General features: G+C 44.6%; 1 protein-coding gene across 1 annotated transcript in view; it reads right to left on the bottom strand.

Annotated features, from left to right (window-relative positions):
• The window catches only part of ntng2 (netrin G2), an 89908-nt gene that overhangs the window by 27854 nt on the left and 41529 nt on the right, over positions 1-20525 (bottom strand). The window contains exons 4-5 of the mRNA XM_033048633.1: positions 13598-13770; positions 9947-9973 (exon numbers count right to left, since the gene is read on the bottom strand). Coding sequence (XP_032904524.1) covers positions 9947-9973; positions 13598-13770 — 200 coding nt within the window. The remainder of the gene's footprint in view (positions 1-9946; positions 9974-13597; positions 13771-20525) is intronic.

The raw sequence follows: 20525 nt of genomic DNA, 5'->3' as shown, positions 1-20525 counted from the left end.
TCAGCTAACATCTAAATATCGAGGGGATCACTAGACTAAAAATCAGTGCCAAGGTTCTGAACAAATATTGTTACTGGTCAGGATTAATAACTTAATATAAACTTACCTTTCTTCATTCCTTGTTCTGAGATTGTGGTGCGTCCTCCTTGTAAGCAAGAGGGAACCATCACGTCGGTGCAATGTGTTAGGAGCAAGTGAAGACTTTATCAGCAAGATCATTTCACTCTACATATGAAGCCACGTTTATTTCCTATTTGGTAGCTGGCCTTTATAGTGAACTATGATATCCAACATAAATCACATGAAATCACATGGTGTACCCTAGTAGTACAGCACAGGAACAGGCCCTTCGGCCCATAATGCTTCATCTGTGGTTACAGATGCAAAGATTTTTTCATCTGGTAATTGTACTAAATGAAAAGCTGTTCTATTGGATTCTGTCAGCATGTTCAATTACTTCCAATAAAGAATCCAACATCTTCCATTTATATAGTGCCTTTGATAACAGTCTAAAATAATTCATAGTCAAAGAGCCATATAGCATAGAAACAGGCCCTTCGGCCCACATTGTCCATGCCTACCAAGTTTACATTTGGGCTCGTCCCATCTCACTTTGAGCCTATCTTCTCTAGGGATGAGTGCTCGATGAATACAAAACCCCAATTAGGACACGAGCAATGAAAAACAACCTGCTGGAGGAACTCAGCAGGTCAGGCAACATATGTGGAGGGAAATAGACAGATGATGTTTGGAGTTGGGACCACTGAGCTCCTCCAGCAGTTAGTGTTTCACTCAAGATTCCAGCATTTGCAGACTCTTGCGTCTCTTTACAGCACAAGCAGTCGAGTTTTAATCTGTGGATGAGTGATAGGGAAGCATCCTTTTGACTGGTTGTTTTACTCCAAACGGATGCACAATGTCAGACTAGTACTTTGAAAGTTGTAAGTGTTGCAAGAGGCAGGGTATTGCCACTAACTAAATCCATCTGTGAAACCGCTACTAGTGGATTCACTTAACCAATGCTACCTCTAAATAATGTAACCGCTATTATTTATATTACATTTGGTGTCAAAATGATTAGTGATACAGCTATGTAAAGGGATGAATTAGAAATTAGAAAGTCATTTTTTTTGTACAGAATAGCTGATTGTATGGTACGGGCTAAGCTTGCTGCTGAGTGTGTGAGATATTAGTGCAAACCTGCTGAGCAGTGCAGTGAATTGACGTTTTGTGGGAACACTTCCATTGCAGAATTATTCTTGGGCCGCATAACTGCAGGGATTGTGCCTAACGAGAGGTCCATCGTTGTACAAGGCTGATATATTCCATGGACTGCGGCAATTTAAAGATAATTGATCACTTGGCAAAACCTACTTGCAGCCTTTAGAAGAGAGTCGAATGTGTTTTAACTCTTTGGTACAATTTGGGTGAGGCTGTTGTGTGAAATAAGAGTGGAACAAACATAATGTAAATGACAACCCAAGTTAGATGCGGAAAACTGAGGCAGTGGGCTGGTGGTGGAAGGTGTCAGATGATCTCTGGTGTAGGATCAGTGGGGCCACATAACATTGAAATGGGATTATCAAGATGAACGAGAGTGACATTGGCATGAAGTGTGTGGGTGCTGACTTTGGGCAAGCACAAAATTCCACTCAGCTGTGAAGATGTCCATGGTGGAACTACCTGATATTCTGGCCTCAGGAGAAGATTTTAGGAAACATATAAAGATGTAAATATAAATATAAAGACGTAGTGAATAGAAAACAAAAGAAATGCTCGGCAACTTGAATAAGCTCTGTGTAAAGTATTTTACATTCTGTCAAACAGTATGGGATATTAGCAGCTTTCATTTTTAACTAATAAATACCCGAGGGTTTCATTTATTCGAAAAAGAATGATAAACTCACCCTTTTTAACATCTTGTTTAGCGGTTGGCACAAGTCCTTCAACAAGAAACACAAGCACAATCTCTAAGGTTGCTTACAATCCACTAATAACATCGCCAATTTACTCGCTTCAGTTACTGGTACTGGATATTGCGTTCACTGAAAGATGACTAATTTAAAAAGAGGTAGAAGGACTAGTAACTATGGAGAGGATGGTTCTATTTCAATGTTACTAGTGACAAGGAATAGCTAGTTTTAAAATCAATTAAAATTGCTCAAGCCAACAGTAACTCAGCCTGCATTGTTAAATGGTGCTCTACATATTGGTATATGCTAACTATTACTAGTTGTTAATGATGAGAGAGGAAGACTTACTCTTCTTGGCCTCCTTATTGAGACGTGGAATGATATCTCCTTTCACTGAAGCAGAACAAAGGCAGATAGATGAGCATAACATTCTGAGGAAGATTCGGCTCTCAATGGCTCATTTCCACACTCACATGGGGAATTCTACAGATTAGGTTGTGCTATTGACCAATATTAAAGGAATATAATTCAGCACAGGAATTACACCAAGCACTGTGGACTAAGGCTACAGGGAATGGATCAGTTTGCAGGAAGGTGCGATCTTTGATTCAGGAAAACTGGCAATTATTTTTGTGGCCAATCGAGTAATGAAATGATCATTGTTGCTTTGTTCCTCTTCCTTCTGGTGTGATACAGGAGAGAGTGTCGGTGGGCCTAGTTACTGCTTCCATATATATAGAGACAACGCTGCCATTCATCATTCCTCTCTGCGAAACTTGAGCATGAAATCCTGCTGAAGATACCAATGTTTTAAATCTTTGTTTAAAAGATGGACTTACTGATGCACTCGTTCCCAAGTGTCAGCAGGAACATAAGAACATCAGATACAGGAGCAAGAATGCACCAGTCAGCCCCACTATTCTGTTTCACCTTTGACCAAGGTGATGGCTGATTCATGTTGCCTTTTGCTCTGCCACTTCATAGTCACTCACCTAAATTTCACGAGAGAGACTTTCATTCCGTGTCTTAAATGTTTGAGCAGCGGTTTGTGAATTCTGTAAGGGTAAATTTCTGGTAGGGGAATGGCTGTAACACAAGGGTTGCTGGCCCTAGTTCGTGGAAAGGAGCGTTTCATGGTCATTCTGCAAGCTTCTGGACATCAATCTGCATTACAGAAAGGGATTATTTAACATTGATTTTTTTTTAAAAGAAATATTTATGGATTGGACCTTTACTGCTGCCACTAAGACTGGCACTTTGCATTCAAGGTTACAAACTATTTAGCGCAGCTCCATAGAAACCTGGCTCTTTGAAGTCAATGGAGAATGCAAGGTTAACCATGCAGAGGCTTCCTTCAATCTTTTCTTCCATTGCTCTGTCGCCTCCGCCTCTGTGCCTTTTTCTATGGGAAGGTCCTCACCACCCAGTGATGACCCCTTCTCCTGTCGTCACTGGTCCCCCTCCTCTTGGACCCCCCAGAACAGCCTTCTACCCTCTCTAGACCTCTTTATTTCAAACTGCCGGCGTGCCATCAACCGTATCAACTTTTCCACTCCCCTTACCTCCTCCAACCTCACCACCTCTGAACGTACAGCCCTCCACTCACTCTGCAACAACCCTGACATTATAATCAAACCCACCGACAAGGGAGGTGCCGTGGTAATCTGGCGCACTAACCTCTACCGGGCTGAGGCCAGGCGACAACTCTCAGACACCTCCTCCTACTTATCCTTGGACCATGATCCCACAGATGAGCACCAGGCCTTAATCTCAAACACCATTACTGATTTCATCACTTCTGCCTTCCACAGCCTCTAACCTTATCATTTCCCAGCCCTGCACAGCCCATTTTTACCTTCTCCCCAAAATCCACAAACACAACTGCCCTGGAAGACCCATTGTTTCTGTCTGCTCCTGTCCCACGGAAATGATTTGCATATACCTCGACTCCATCCTAACCCCCTGATCCAATCTCTCCCAACCTATGTCCAAGGTACCTCACATGCCCTTCATTTCTTTAATGACCTGCTTTCCAAGCCCCCACGCCCTCAACCTTACTATGGACGTTCAAACACCTCCATCCCCCACCAGGAATGCTTTAAAGCCCACTGTTTCTTCCTCGTCTGCAGAACCATCCAGTTTCTCTCTACTAACACTCTACTCCACCTAGCGGAGCTGGTCCTCACCCTCAACAACTTCTCCTTTGACTCCTCCCATGTCCTCCAAGTTCAAGGCATAGCTATGGACACCCACATGGGCCCCAGCTATGCCTGCCTCTTTGTAGGGTACGTTGAACAATCCCTACAAAGGTTCCAGGCGTACACCGGCCCTATCCCCAAACTCTATCTCTGTTACATTGATGACTGCATCGGTGTTACCTTCTGCACCCATGCAGAACTCATGGGCCATCAACTTCACCACCAATTTTCATCCTGCACTCAAATTTACTTGGACCATCTCCGACACCTCCATCCCCTTTCTTGATCTCACAGTCTTCATCACAAGAAATAGACAATTGACTGACGTCTATTACAAATCCACTGACTCCCACAACTATCTTCCCACCCTGTTTCCTGCAACTGTATCCCCATTCCTCTGTCTAAGCCGCATCTGCGCCCATGATGAGGTGTTCCATACTAGGACATCCGAGATGTCCTCATTCTTTAGGAAACAGGGGTTCCCCTCTCCCATCATAGATGAGGCCCTCACTCCTGTCTCCTCGATACCCTGCAGCTCCGCCCTTGCTCCCCCTCCCCCTAGCAGAGACAGAGTCCCCCTAGTCTTTATCTTCCACCCCATCAGTCGTCGCCTACAACACATAATCCTCCGAAATTTCCGCCACCTCCAACAGGATCCCACCACTAGGCACATTTTCCCATCTCCACTCCTTTCGACCTTCTGCAGAAACCGTTCCCTCCGCATCTCCCTGGTTAACTCATCCCTTCCCACCCAAACCACCCTCTCCCCAGGTACCTTCCTCTGCAACCGCAGAAGATGCAACACCTGTCACTATACCTCCTCCCTCGACTCTGTTCAGGGACCCCGACAGTCCTTTCAGGTTGGGCAGAGGTTCACTTGCACCTCCTCCAACCTCATCTACTGTATCCGTTGTTCAAGATGTGGACTCTTATACATCGGCGAGATCAAGCGCAGACTGGGCGATCGTTTCTGCGGAACACCTTCATTTTAAAGAACAGAATGATTGAGATTGAGACTTGACCACATTACACCTCATTTAGAAAGTGACTGCCCATTAGTTAAGAGCAACATTTAGGGGCACTAAATATGGTTATTGATCAAGAATATTTTACAATGCAAATTATTTGTCATGGGCAGAGTTAGTGGTGTCAGGTCTTAGAATTCTTGCAATTAATGAGAAACACTGCCCTGAATAATGATTATTGGTAAAAATCTCAACAAAAGCACCAGTCTTGCTAATTGTTGATCAGGATTATTTTGCTTGAGTTTCACTCAGCTGTCTGAACCAAATCCCTTGATTGTTTACAGGCTCAGTGTGAAGGAAGAAGTGATCAAGTAACTTTCTGAGGCGCAATGTGGTCATGTCTCAATCTCAATCATTCTGTTCTTCAAAATGATTTTTTAAATTTTAAAATAGATTTGCAATCTAACTTTCCCTTTTATCACAAAACGCACACCTCCCCCCCCCCCCCCCTGCTGAATTGCTTCACTCTGTTAAAATCAACTTCAATAACTCAGATGTGTAAGAAGGAACTGCAGATGCTGGTTTAAACCAAAGATAGACATAAAAAGCTGGAGTAACTCAGCGGGACAGGCAGCATCTTTGGAGAGAAGGGATGGGTGACGTTTCGGGTCGAGACCCTTATTCAGACCCGAAATGTCACCCACTCCTCCTATCCCGAGATGCTGCCTGTCCTTCTGAGTTACTCCAGCTTTTGGTGTCTATCACTAACTGGATGCTGGCTTCACAGAACCAAGAGGCTGTGGTGCTACTTGGTCTTAGCAGTAGCTGCCAACTTCTGAAAAACTCTTGCTTTAGAATTGGACTTCCTTTATCACTGGCATCCCTGGTGTTTGCTGAGTCTGGAAACACTCACTCCCTGCAATATAAATTGGGCAGTAAAATTAAAGCTAGTTAATTAAAATTTACAGCTGGAACAAAGGGTTGGAAATGCCTGTGAGTTGTTAACTGGGCATAACCCCTTTTATAGAGTGTTGTGTGGGCAATGAATAGCTCATTCAAAGAGCAGTGATTTGAATAATAATCTGACTGGTGTTACTTTGCTCCTGTACAAGACAAGGTCACGGTTATAGTCACCCTGCTTGTCATTGGAGTCCTTTGTTTTCATTAATATAAGAACTGACTGACTACTAGTTCCAGTCTGAAGAAGGGCCTCGTCCACTGAAGTGATGTTTGCACACAGACACCTGAACCACAATCTTAACTCTGGGCAGGGAGTTCATGTAGTCACTCGCCCAAAACTGATCAGGCCCTTCGGCCCACCGAGTCCATGCCGACCATCCATCACTCTTTCACCCTAGTTCCATGTTATCCCACTTTCTCATCCATTCCTTACAAACTTGGGCAATTTACAGAGACCAATTAACCTACAAACCCACATGTCTTTGGGATGGGGAAGGAAACCAGAGCATCCAGAGGAAATCTGTAATAACATTTGAGTGTTAAAAAGGGAAAGAGTATTCCTGGTGTTAACAAACTCAAAGTTAAAAATGAAATCTTTCCACTACTCAGCATCTAGAATGAGGATACACTCTGATATCTCACCTTTGTGTTAAATCTGTATAGATTCAAGAGAGACAGCCAGTGATGCATTAGAATGAATGAGAACTCAGCGACTTGGAACAACAAGGACCACAATCAAAAGAACTCCCTCTGGTTCTGTGGGCCTAAACTCCAACGGGGTTGATGGTTTATTTTGTTGAAATAGATATTTTTTTTAAACAAATTATAGAGCGAGCATAGTTTCACCGAGTTTCCCCTCCACATTTTGTGTGCACACTGATCTCATTCCAGGGAGTTCTGGGACCTACATGTTGCAAGGCCGGGAGGAGATGGTACCTGGCACCTTCTGCGGTTTCGGTGAGGCAGCAGCCCCAGCTGAAATCACCGCTTGTGACTTTCGGATTACTGTGCACATGTGAAAGAAAGGAGACATTTAGCTGTGTACGTGTTGTGACCACGTAATATATAGAACAGTACAGCACAGGAATGGGCCCTTCAGCCCACAATGTCCATGCTGAACATGATGCCAAATTAAACTAACCTGCTTTGCCTGCACATGATCCATATCCCTCCATTCCCTGCATATCCATGTGCCTATCTAAAAGCCTTTTGTCATATCTGCCTCCACCACCCCACCTGGCAGTGTATTCCCACCGCTCTCTGTAAAAAAAAACTTGCCCCACAGAATTCCTTTAAACTTGTTCCCTCTGATATTAAAGCCATGTCCTCTTTAGTTTAGTTTAGTTTAGTGCTGTTTAGAGAAACATCATGGAAACAGCCCCTTTGGCCCACCGAGACCATGCCAACACTCGATCACCTTTCAACACTAGTTCTATGTTATCCCATTGCTTACACATTAGGGGCAATTTTACAGTGGCCAATTAACCTACAAATCTGCATGTCTTTGGGATGTGAGAGGAAACCGCAGCATCCAGAGGAAACCCACATGGGCACAGGGAGGACATGCAAACTCCACACAAACAACACCCAAGGTTAGGATTGAACCTGGGTCTCCGGCACTGTGAGGCAGCGGCTCTACCAGCTGTGCCACTGTGCTGCTTGGCTTTGACATATCCACCCTTGGAAAAAGGTTTTGACTGTTTACTCTGTCTATGCCTCTCATAATTTTAAATCTTCCCTCCACCTCCGACGCTCTAGAGAAAACAATCCGTTAGTCCAACCTCTCCTTACATCTAATTCCCCTCTAATCCAGGCAGCTTCCTGGTAAACCTCTTCTGCACTCTCTCCAAAGATACCACATCCTTCCTGTGATGGGGTGACCAGAACTGCACAAATGTGGCCTAACCAGAGCCCTATAGAGCTGCAACATTGCAACATCCTGGCTCTTACACGCGATGTCCGGACCGATGAAGGCAAACATTCCAAATGCCTTTTTTACCAGTTTTAGTGAGCTAAGGACTCGGACCCCAGTTTTGGATGTGGTTACCAAATAGTTACAATAGTCTGTGGGTAGGTTTTAACAGCACACCCAGGCAATTGGATTCACCTAGTATATGCCATCTTCATTTGATTTTGCCTTCTGCTGGCTGTTTTACATTCGCTCACCCTTCCCTCAGTACCACCCAACACTTTACTTTAACCATTCAACTTTAAAATCTTTCTTCCTTGATTTAGAAGACTTCCTCAAAGTTCTGCACGCAGGTTACAACCTTTGGTGCTGTTCCCACAGCTGGAAGCTGTTTGTCGTGTGAAGCACTTTGGTGTGGGGATGTGGGAGTGAGGGTCGTGATAAGGACTCATGGTTCTGTGTATGCCACTGTCGTTGCTGGTCCAGAACTGCACACGTCCCAGGACATCAGCACAGCCAAGGTTACCAGTTGCAGATGATCTCAGGAACTATCACTATGTTGGGAAGTTATCGACAGGTTAAAGCCACCCGCAGGGAAACAGAGAGACACTGCAAATACTCTACTGCTTCAGAAATGCTCAACCAAATATCCAGAGAGAAGCAAAACCATGTACTGCAAATTTAGGCACTGTGCCTTCAAGAAGAAAATAATGTGATTATTGCCATAGACAGAGACTCATAGTTCAAATGATGACAGCAGTGGAAATGAAAACCTCTGTCGTAAATGGCCACCTGTTCTCTTCTGTTTTTGGGCATTTAAAACCCAATGTGTTTGCAGCATTACTCTGTTTATTTCTATCTCACTTTGCAATCCATCTCCTTTCCTAAAGAGATTCTGGTCAATAATTCCTGTGTGGTCTACAAAACGTCGGTGCTCACCAATTACTGAACTGAGCGCCAGCTCCAGGGAAGAATCGTTCTGCCATCTTGCCTGGTGAGTTGGCAGGTGGCCTGGCAGCAGAGGGTCTGGAGGCCAGTTCATTGGAACCCTCCTCCTCCTTACTGCTGTCCCCGCTGAGTCTGGTACCACACCTGGTGTGGACAGGATACCACTCGGGATTAGTTTAGATTAGTTTAGCTTATTGTCATGTGTACTGAGGTACAGTGAAAAGCTTTTGTTGCTTGCTAACCAGTCAATGGAAAGATAATACATGATTACAATCGAGCCTCTCGCTACATGATTAAGGGGAATAATGTGAATAACGTTTAGTGCATGATAAAGCCAGTACAGTCTGATCAAAGATAGTCCAAGGGTCTCCAATGAGGTAGATAGCAGTTCAGGACTGCTCTCTCGTTGTGGTAGGATGGTTCAGATACCTGACAACAGCTGGGAAGAAACTGTCCCCTGAATCTGGACAGAGTGTTTTCACACTTCTATACCTTTTGCCCGATGGGAGAGGAGAAAAGAGGGAGTTGCTGGGGTGAGGCTCGTTTAGGCCACCCCAGACACTCCATCCTCCATCAGGGGACTTGCGAACCAAGTCAGGTTGGCAGAGTGGCTGCAACAGAGCTGAAGTCACGTGACTGGTCTTACTGAGAGGTCGCGGCACGCAGCAAGAGCTGATGGCAAAACATGAACGTTTTCATCAATAAACACGGAAAATCACCCGGACAACATTCTAAAAGGTGAACTCTCCAGCTGAGTAGCCGTCAGAAGAATTATTTGCACCCATCAAGCTTTCATCTAAAATTTTAATTTCATTTAAAGAAACTGTGGAAAAAATTTCCTTTAAGTAACAGATAAATAACATGCGGAACAAACTTAGATTAGAAACCAAAAATGTTTAAAAAGAAACAAAAAGATACGTAAAGTTTTAAGAATGATGATTAAAGTAAGAGAACCGATGGATGTAGGGGTGTGAGAGAGTGGGGGGAGAGAGAGGGATGGAGAGACAGAGAGAGAGGGAGAGGCAGAGGCAAGTGCCCCTGGGTCATACTTACTGCCGTAAGCGGAACTGGCAGCCACACCTGGAAGGAAATCAGAAGTAGATGTTAAGGAAACCAGCAGTGAATTGAGGATCAAATGTCCTCCCTCCATGCTGTAACAACAAAACTCGGACAGTGGGTTCACTGCCATCTTCCCCCGCCTGCATTTCAACCTGTTAGTGTAGAGTGGGGACTGCCGTTGTCAAATACCACTTATGGCTTGACAACCCTGCACTTTATATGCTGAGTGCAGCTTGGTGTACAACGTTCACAGATGCTGGTAGTCACACTAACTGGGTCATTTTAGAGGAGCGGGGTCACTCGGTTTTTGATTTTTCGGGGCAAGGAGAACAAATGTTGGGTGGGGTGCTGTGTGTGGTCGTCCCTGCACCATCTTGTGAAGACTGTATTCTTTGCTCCCCTTTACTCTATTGTATTTGAGTCTGACTTGATTGTACCTATGTTTGGTATATCTGATCTGTGTAGAAGGAACTGCAGATGCTGGTTTACTCCGAAGATAGACACAAAATGGTGGAGTTAGTGGGACAGGCAGCATCTTTGGATAGAAGGAATGGGTGACGTCTTGGGTTGAGACCCATCTTCAGACTGGTATATCCTGTGTATATCTGATCTGTTTGGCTAGCATGCCAAACAAAACTTGTCACTGTACCTCGATACATGTGACAATAATAAACCAAAACCTTAGCCTGATAGCGGGTGTAACGGACAGTTGTAGCGAGTGAACCCTGGGCCCTTTACACATGGAGATGAAGGATGTGACACTGTCAGGTCAACACCAGTGAGGCAGATGACCATCTGTCTGTTGTTAAACAATGTGCTTCACCATTGTAAAATGTGGCCTCCACAGATCCACTTGTATAGCTGTGTCACACGGGCAGGAACTTTGCAAAGTTGGCTATGGTGAGGTCACTGTTATGTCAAGCTGCACTACCCTCTAGTGCTTGCTATAAATTCATATCCTAACATGAATTTTTATATAAGAAATCCCAGAGGAGTTTAAAGTGCTCATTTATACGTGACAGCGAGCTTGTCGACCATTGGTGTATTCGGCTCTTCCTGTGAAACATGGGTCTGTGGTTGGGTTCTGCCCTGGGAGCTTTTTACTGTTCAAGAAGTGTAATTTCCCTTAAGTTGTCGTGTCACTTTTACATTGAAGTGCATTCAGCTACCGGTCTCCAATGGTATGTGCCCTGCTGCCTCTGCACTAACTCTGAACCCCATCCACCTGCCCTGGGACATAAAGGGAGCTTCACGGTCAACTAGATCTTGTTTTTGAATCTTTGATTTTAAGTTTTATCTGATTAAACTATGTGTGCATCCAGGTTATGGCTCAGCTACGGCATAGATGAAAGTTCAGTCTTTGTGTCAGAGGGACCTGCTGGAGATCACTAAATTCTTCACTGACTGACTGCTTGATTCACCCATTCCCCCATTTGCAGCAGACAGTGTGGATTAGCTCGCCAGAACTTACCTTGGGCATGAATAGCCAGGTACAACGAATCAATAGGGAAAATTCCAATTATATTAGACAATAATTAGACATTTCAATTATAATATCTTTGAAATAAAAGTTGAAAATAGCAGAACTAAACAGCAAGCTGGTCAGCTTCTGAGGGGGAAGAACAGGGAGATTTACACTACACACAAAATCCTTTCTTTAGACCTAAGATTTTCCACGACACAGTGTTCGAGCATCCTCCCCCAGTGGGAATGGAGAGATGCTGAGCAATTAATCTGGCAGATTTTTAACCTTTCCCTGTGGCAGATCTCTGTCACTGTTATAAAGGCAATAATTTATATTTATAGGCCACCTTTAACACGGAGAGAAATCATCCCAAGGTGTTTTGCAGAGATAAAATCAATAAATGTACAGCAAGCCGTGTACATTAATATCTTGACTCTAAGGACCAGCATCTCCAAGTTGCCTTGTTGAAAATGTCAGTATTGGCAGTGGATAAATTGCAATGTTTGCTTTCCTGCCTCAGACTTCGACTTTAAAAAAATCACAGGTCCAGTTGAGACAAAAACTGTTCTCAAGACATTTTTCTGTCTGTTGTTAAACGATGTGCTTTATTTCTTGTTCAACCTCGACCTCAACAATTAATAGGGGAGGTATGAGCCAGAATTCCAGTCCCAAACCTTCACCAATATTAGGATAGTGTTACCTAGTGATGGAGAACAAATGGCCTTCAACCAGTTTCCTCTCTCTTGATTTTCACACGTTTTAGAGAATGGAGTACTACTTTGTGTTGGATCAGGATTATATTCTATCTAGAACATAGAACGGCACAGCAAAATAACAGGTCCTTCGGCCCACAATGTCTGTACCAAACATGATGCCAAGGCCATCACTTATCTACTGCACATAATCCATATCCATCTATTTCCTGCATATCTATGCCTATCCAAAGGTCTTTGAAATGTCACTGCTTCTGTCACCAAACCCCGCAGTGTGTTTCAGGCACTCACTGTGTCAAATAAATTGCCCTACACATCTTGTGTAAACTTTGCCAATCTCATCTTAAAGTTATGGCCTCTAGTATTTGATTTTTTTTCATCCTGGGACTAAGAGTCTGACTGTCTACCCTATCTATGCCTCTCATGATATTATATACTTCTATCAGGTCTCCCCACAACTTCCGGTGTTCCAGAGAAAACAATCCAATCTGTCCAGCCTCTCCCTGTAGCTAACTACCCCTAATCCAAGCATCATTCTGGTAAACCTTCTCTCTACACCCTTTCCAAAGCCTGATTATCCTTCCTGTAATAGAGTAATTGCGGTAATATTTCAAATGAGGCTAAACCAAAGTCCTATAAAACTACATCATGACTGCTACCGTCCCTGAAATTGGTTTGAATTTCATGCAGGTTTTCAGAGGTTTCTACAAGATTCAACAGTGACAAAAAAATATTTGTTGATGAGTTCCACTGTGCCTGGATTTAACCAAATCATGTTATTCAGAACTCCTATTTTTATCCTCTATACCACTGAGGGTGGGATTAATCTTTAGTTTAGTGTATAGATATGGTGTGGAAACGGGCCCTTCGACCCACTGAGTCTACACCAACCAGTGATCATCCATTCACTTGTTCTATCCTGCACCCCAGGGACAATTTACAGAAGCCAATTAACCTACAAACCTGCACGTTCTTGGAATTGTTGAGGAAACCAGAGCAACAGTAGAAAACCCACGGGGTCACAGGGAGAATGTACAGATTCCATACAGACAGTTCCAGCAGTCAGGATCGAACTTAGGTTTCTGGCGCTGTAAGGCAGCAACTCTACCGCTGCGCCACCACGCTGCCCTGTCTAGAACAAAGGAACTCCTTGCTAACTGCTGTCATTGTTCTGAACAACTGCTTCTAATAACCTGGGCTTTCAGTTGGTGCATCTGACCATGGTTGTGATGTTGGGATTGTTGACAGAAGATGAGTGACAGAAGGGAGACCTGCAGAGTTTTCGAATGTTGAAAAAGAATCGAGCATTGGGAAGAGACGGATTATTGTCTCATCTCGTCTCCCGGCAGTAACAAATCCCAGACACTACTCATGCATACAACTGTACTGCCTTTTTAATGAGGCATCGTGGAGAAACTTCCAGAACACATGGCATGCCTGCACTGTAGGAAGGAGTAAGATACATACAGCTGTTGGCTGTTCCCATTGGGTATGGACTGTAGTTGCCCGGGCGCCATGATTTGGCTTTATAGTTCCTCTTGCACTTTCCGCAGTCTTGGCCCGTCGTGTTGTGATCACACTCGCACATCAAAATCCCTTCCTTGAAGTAGCAGCTGTTTGCGTGCATGTTGCACTTACACCTGGAACAAGAAGAAGTGATGGTCACAGATCAGTGATAACGGCCGCCTAACCTCGTTGCCTGGGTCTAGTGAAGACCTGGTGAGCTGGGCTGTCAGCGTACAACTGATGGGGCACGAGAAAGGACACGAGCATTTAGTGCTGGTGTCTCGGGAACTCCAGCTCTGTGACCTGCAGCTCCAATTAAAAGTAAAGCATCTGCCACTGCGATTCACGGCTACCTGCCAACTCCCAGAGTTAACATACCAGCTGCAGTGACGAAGCCTGATAGTCATCAACCTCTGAATGATGCACAATTATTTAAAGAGTAATTTCGTAATTTAAACAGCAGTTTGCACAGTCCTCTCCCCCATTCCCTGTTAGTGAGCTCTCTTCACCACATCCAGATTCATTCTATTAAGAGGTTGAAATAAAACCTAAGAACTGGAATTACACAGTGGGCCAGGCAGCATCTGCGCAGAAGAAATGGTGTTCATGATTCAGGTCAGTGAATGATAATAATAATAATAATGTCTTTATTTATATAGCACATTTTTAGTCAACTTGCATTGACCCCAAAGTGCTTCACACAATTACTTCCATACAGACAGGCAAAGGTGGGTGAAGTGTCTTGCCCAAGGACACACACAGGCAAAGGTGGGCGAAGTGTCTTGCCCAAGGACACAACGACAGTATGCACTCCAAGCGGGATTCGAACCAGCTACCTTCCGGTTGCCAGCCGAACACTTAGCCTATTGTGCCATCTGTCGTCCACAGTGAAGCAGAATAGTAAGATTAAACGAGAACTTACCAGTTAGAAGTTTGATCTTTATTTTATGAGGAGTAACGTTGAGGGAATACGTGAAGAACCCCGCTAGGACGCATGCGTGTCATTCTTCAAAGCAGCGGTGTGAAATCACAGATAACTGTAATGACTAAACATAGTAAGATTAGAGAAGAGATACCAGTTGAGTATATGATCAAGGGTGGGAGCGGAGGGCACATATTCCCTCAACGTTACTCCTCATAAAATAAAGATCAAACTTCAAACTGGTAAGTTCTCGTTTAATCTTACTATTTTACTTCGGAGTCACGTGAGTGACTACGTGAAGATTTTAAAGCTCTGTGATTTCATGCCGTGGAAACGAGTCCATGCATCACATCTGCCTTGATTATGGGGAGAATAGTGTTAACATCATTAGATATCAATATGATATTAAAATAACAACATTTTATTAACACCAAATCATAGCCCCTATTTATGGGGTAAAATCATATTACAGAATTTAAAAGTGTTTCTGCAAATGTTCCAGGTTCAATAACTGGTTTATTATAAAATCGTTGGAACGTTCTTTCCGTTGACCATCCTGCAGTCTTGAGGATTTAGTCCATAGGAACATCCAACTGTATTGCTGCTGATGTAGCTGCAGCCCTGGTGGAGTGAGATTTTAAAATGTTAGTATCTACTCCCGCCTTTTTTAGGACCTGTTTTAGCCATCTTGAGATGGTCTGGACTGTCACTTTTTTGTGTGGCTGTTTGTGGCTGATTATCAGTGCCATTTCTTTGCCTCTGATGATTCTTGTATGTTCCATATATAATAGTAAGTGAGTTACTATGCAGAGACGATCATCCGTCAGGTAGGCCCGGAACTCTATTCTTTGCCCTGCTGATCCCTGTCTGTTCTGTTTAATTAATTCATGGATATGAAAAGTCAAATTCCCAGATGAAATAGTCAAGTTGTCCAGCCTTAGTTTTTGTAGTGACTGGACCCTTTATGCCGTGACCAAAGCCATCAGCATGACCGTTTTCATCGTTAGTGTCTGTAGGGACAGAGCTGTAGGTGGAGACCAGTTCCTCAACATGGTCAATACAATGCTCACATCCCAAATTTGGGTGTACCTGGTTCTTGGGGGATTAGTATTGAAAATGCCCCTCATGAGTTTGGTTACCAGGAGGTGTGTCCCTACAGAATGCCGCTCTGTTCCTTGCCACAGGTAGTTTGACAGAGAACTTCTGGCGCAGTTGATGGCACTATAGCTGAGGCCCTCATCATAGTGGAGGCTTGCCAGAAATTCCAGAACAGACGGAATGTTGTTTGATCTGTGGTTGAGGTTGTTGTCGTGACAGTACTTCCCCCATTTCTTGATGTGCACCAAGTACTGTTTTTTGGTGGACTGTCTGTGGGCCGATGCAGTCATATCCATTGTTCGGTCCGTCAGTCCCAGGTGTTGTAGTGGCGCTTTCAAATTCTACAAATTAATAGGTTTGTATGTTTATGACAGGGGTGACTTTCCTGTGTTACCGGATGGACCAGTAAACTTGGTCTATGATGGATGGTGATGCATGGTTCTAATACCATGTCTAGTATCACCGGGAACCATGGTTGAGTAGGCCAATCGGGTACTATCAAAATACCAGACGCAGAGTCTTGTTGTATTTTCCTTAATACCCGACTGATGAGGCAGAAAGGAGGGAATGCATAAATAAACAATTTCCCCCAATGCAGCGAAAATGCATCTGTTGCTGCTGCCCCAGGGTCTGGTTCCCATGAAACATAATTTGATAACTGGTGATTGAGCCTGGATGCGAAAAGATCGATATCTGGTGTTCCATACCGTGCTGTAATTTCAGCAAATACATTTTTATCCAACATCCATTCCGTGTTTTCATTGAATTTGCGTGACCTGGTGTCTGCCACTAAATTTAGTTTACCTGGTAAGTAGGTAGCTGATATCCAAATATTTCTCTGGATACACCATTGCCAAATTGTGTTGGCCAGATTGTCACATGGTGTCGATTTATTTCCACCCATATGGTTGATATATGCTACCACGGTGGTGTTGTCAATTTGTAGTCTAACATGCTGGTGATTTAACCCAGAACAATATGACTTAAGGCCATGGAATGCACTTAACATTTCCAGGTAGTTTATGCCCAGTGTTTTTAATAATGATGCCTCCTGTGCATTCCATCTCCCTCCACAGCTGGAGATGGAATTGGTAGCTCCCCAACCAAGTGCACTGGCATCAGTTTGTAGTACCATAGACGGGTTGCTGATAATTAGTGGATTGGAACAATACTTGATGTTGTGTTCCCACCATTTTAGTTCCATTATGGCCTCTGTTGGTAGCTTCATTGGTCTGTCAAAATGGCCACCATTAATTTTGAGTGCTCTTATTTTTGCTCTCTGTAAATTTCGATAGTGTAAAGGTCCAAATTGTGTGGCTGGAAATGCAGCCACTATTTTCCCAATTATTCTAGCTACCAGTCTAATGGATGGTTTGGTGATGTCAATGATTTCGCTGCAAGCCTCTTTTAAGGCTGTTACCTTTTCTTTCGGCAAAGTCACTGACATGAGAACTGAGTTAATGGTGAACCCCAGATAATCCATTTTTGTTGAAGGCGTTAATTTAGACTTAACTGGATGGATGATAAAGCCCAGTTCTTCAAACAATTGTTTTGTGGCTGTTACTGCTTGTTCAGTCAATTCCAAAGTTTTGCCAACAATAAATATGTCATCTAGATATGCCATTACCAAGCGTTTTTGTTTTCGCAGTAACACTAGGGCTGGTTTCAAAATTTTTGTGAATAACCTGGGGGCTGATGTCAGCCCATTAGGTAGTGCCCTGTATTGTCAGACCTGACCCATCCAGTTGAATTTTAAATAATATCTGTGGTCACCTCTTATGGGTACTGTATAGTAAGCATCTTTTAGATCGATGCTTGCCATGTAGTAGCCTTCGGAAATCAATTGCTTAGCAGTAACAAAGGTTTCCATCTTGAAATGAATATATTGTACAAAGGTATTTAAAGTAGTCAAATCGATGATGATGCGGCAACCACCATCTTTCTTGTTTTTTATAAAGATATTGGACACGAATTCCTGTGATTCGTGTTGGGTGTGTTCAATTACTCCTTTTTTATATAGCCGCTGTAGTTCAGCATGTGCTTTAGATTTTTCTATACCTGTGAGCACGAACATTCGGTTCGGTACATGCTGTACTGGAGGGTTATGTTTTTGTATAAATTCTATGGTATAACCCTGGATACTGCTTAGAATCTAAGTGTCGGTAGTTATCTTATTCCATGCATCCAAATAATATCGTAATCTCCCACCAACTTTCATGCTCCCTTTAATTCTTAAGGAACCAGACCCACCTACCTCCATGGTTACCAGTGGTAGGTGTGTTATTTCTTCGGCATCCTCCGTGGACGTTGAGGCGCCGTTGTCTGGGTCTGTTGTTGGGTTTGTATTGAAGGTTTGCGCATTTTCTAGGACGGTCGGTCTGGGCCATGGCCTAAAAAATGCCGATGTTGGGTGTTCCTGGTTTTTTGCGCTAGCTCCGGTTTGTATTGGCCGACTGGGGGGTCCGTAGGGGTGATATTTATGGCCGTAGTGGCTTTTGGTTGCTGGTTTTATGAGCCCCAGTGTTTTTGCCTCTTCATCAAGTTCTTTGACTTGTTTTGGTAAATCCCCTCCAAATAGTAGTATTGGCAGTTTGGAGGTTCCAGGTTTACAGAGGCGGGCAAATTTGGGGTCTAAAGCTGGTTCGATAGCACTTTTCCTGATGTTGTTCAACTCATATTGTGAGTTGCAGAGTAAAGCCAGTGCATCTTGGTGGTCTTGGGTCATGTTTTGCTCCTTCAATGTGCGGGCAAAAGCTATAATTCCTGCCGTTAGGACTTTTAGGACTTTCTGAATTTTCAAGTCCCTTGTTCTAATTGATGTCCCCACATGTTTCCAGATGCACTGCTTTACACTGGGAACATTTAGCGACTTGCAGTTCCCTGGATGTAAATGTCGTGCCATGGTGTCTGATAGTGCCTGTGCCTGCAGTTGGTTAAATGACATATAGTCAATGCTTGCCGCTATTTTCGGCTCCAGGTCTTGGCCAGTTTGGTCTGGTTGGATAAACTGGGACACCATGTCCAGCATGTTTTCTGTCACCCCAGGCATACTGGGGGTATGTGCACTGCCCTCTTCAGGGTCAGCCCAGAATGGATCCTCCGTGCTCTGATAAGGGAGAGACACTGTGCAGCCCCACAAGGGGTACTGCTGTGGGGCTTACTAATTGCCCACTGTGGCTAGCCTCCATCTCCCGGAGCCTGCCACTTTGGAGTATTTCCTCCAGCAGCCGCTCCAACTGGCTCTTATGCTCTCGGGCATAGGCCATTCGTGGCTGCTCCTGATCCAGCAGCCGCTCCAACCGGCTCCAATGCTCACGGGCACTGGCCGCTAGCGGCTGCTCCCCATCCTGCAGCCGCTCCAACCGGCCCCGGTGCTCACGGGCACTGGCCGCTCGCGGCTGCTCGTCATCCTGCAGCCGCTCCAACCGGCCCCGGTGCTCACGGGCACTGGCCGCTCGCGGCTGCTCCCCATCCTGCAGCCGCTCCAACCGGCCCCGGTGCTCACGGGCACAGGCCGCTCGCGGCTGCTCATCATCCTGCAGCCGCTCCAACCGGCCCCGGTGCTCACGGGCACTGGCCGCTCGCGGCTGCTCAAAGTCAGACTCATCGGAGTCTGGCATTCGGTCCGTTTTTTGCTTCGCTTTCCCGCCCGGCTTCGCCGGTGCAGGAGCGAAGTTTGGCACAGCTGTTCCCATTTCGGGAGATTGGCGTGCCGTCGGCTGCTGCTGTTGCTGCTGGCTGTCCGCAACTCCGCCAGCTTTTTCGCAGCCTTCTGTCTCGTGGATCTGTTCATCTTTCCACCTGCAAGGTAAGTGGGAAAACGCAGAGTCTCCTTACCTACTGTTCCCGGCTTTTAAATTCTGCCGCTAAAGGGGAACGTCCTTCCCCCTGCTGTGACTCATTGCAATGCGTGTAGCGATATGACACGCATGCGTCCTAGTGGGGTTCTTCACGTAGTCACTCACGTGACTCCGAAGTAAAATCAACGTTATTCTGCTGAAAGGTCATCTACCTGAAAGGATACCTTTCTTTCTCTCTCCACAAATGCTGCCTGACCTGCTGAGCATCTCCAGCATTCCCTGTTCATCTTTCAGGTTCCCAGCAGTACCTGCAAGTTTTAGACTCAGAGAGCTATACAGCATGGAAACTGACCCTCCGGCCCACTCCAGCTAGTCCCATTGGCCAGCATTTGGTCCCTATCCCTCTAAAACTTTCCTATCCGTCCGCCTGAACAAATGTCTTTTAACTGTTGTAATCGTATTGGTTTATATCTAAATGTTTAGACTGCTAGCGTGCCCTGCTTTCCTTTGAGTTCTGCTACGGCTGGGTTTCACCATACAGGAAATGACCACCCCTTTACCCCTGTGAAGCACTTTGAGTCCGCCTCATGTATGAAATGTGCTATATAAATAAAGTTGCCTTGCCTTGCCTTGCCTTTACTGAAGGTAGACAAAAATGCTGGAGAAACTCAGCAGGTGAAGCAGCATCTATGGAGCGAAGGAATGGGCGACGTTTCAGGTCGAGACCCTCTTCAGAAGAGGGTCCTTCGCTCCATAGATGCTGCTTCACCCACTGAGTTTCTCCAGTATTATTTACCTACCTTCGATTTTTCCAGCATCTGCAATTCTTTCATAAACACCCCTTTTCTGAAATTATGTTGAAACATTTTGCAGGAAACCAGTCTAGCTCACATTGTGTGGCACAGGTTGAAAATTAAATGTCGGGTTCAGGTGAAGATGAATGAAGAGTTGGAGATGATTGGATTGTGATATAGATGAAACTTGGGAAGCACTTGGTTACATTCATTATATTGAAATTCCTTCCATGAAAGCAGACGCATTCACAGTGGAGCTTATCAGGGCAAACATG

This window comes from Amblyraja radiata, chromosome 32 (assembly GCF_010909765.2).
Source record: "Amblyraja radiata isolate CabotCenter1 chromosome 32, sAmbRad1.1.pri, whole genome shotgun sequence".
NCBI lineage: Eukaryota > Metazoa > Chordata > Chondrichthyes > Rajiformes > Rajidae > Amblyraja > Amblyraja radiata.
The sequence above is the reverse complement of the archived record's forward strand: the minus strand, read 5'-3'. Positions and strand labels throughout refer to the sequence as shown.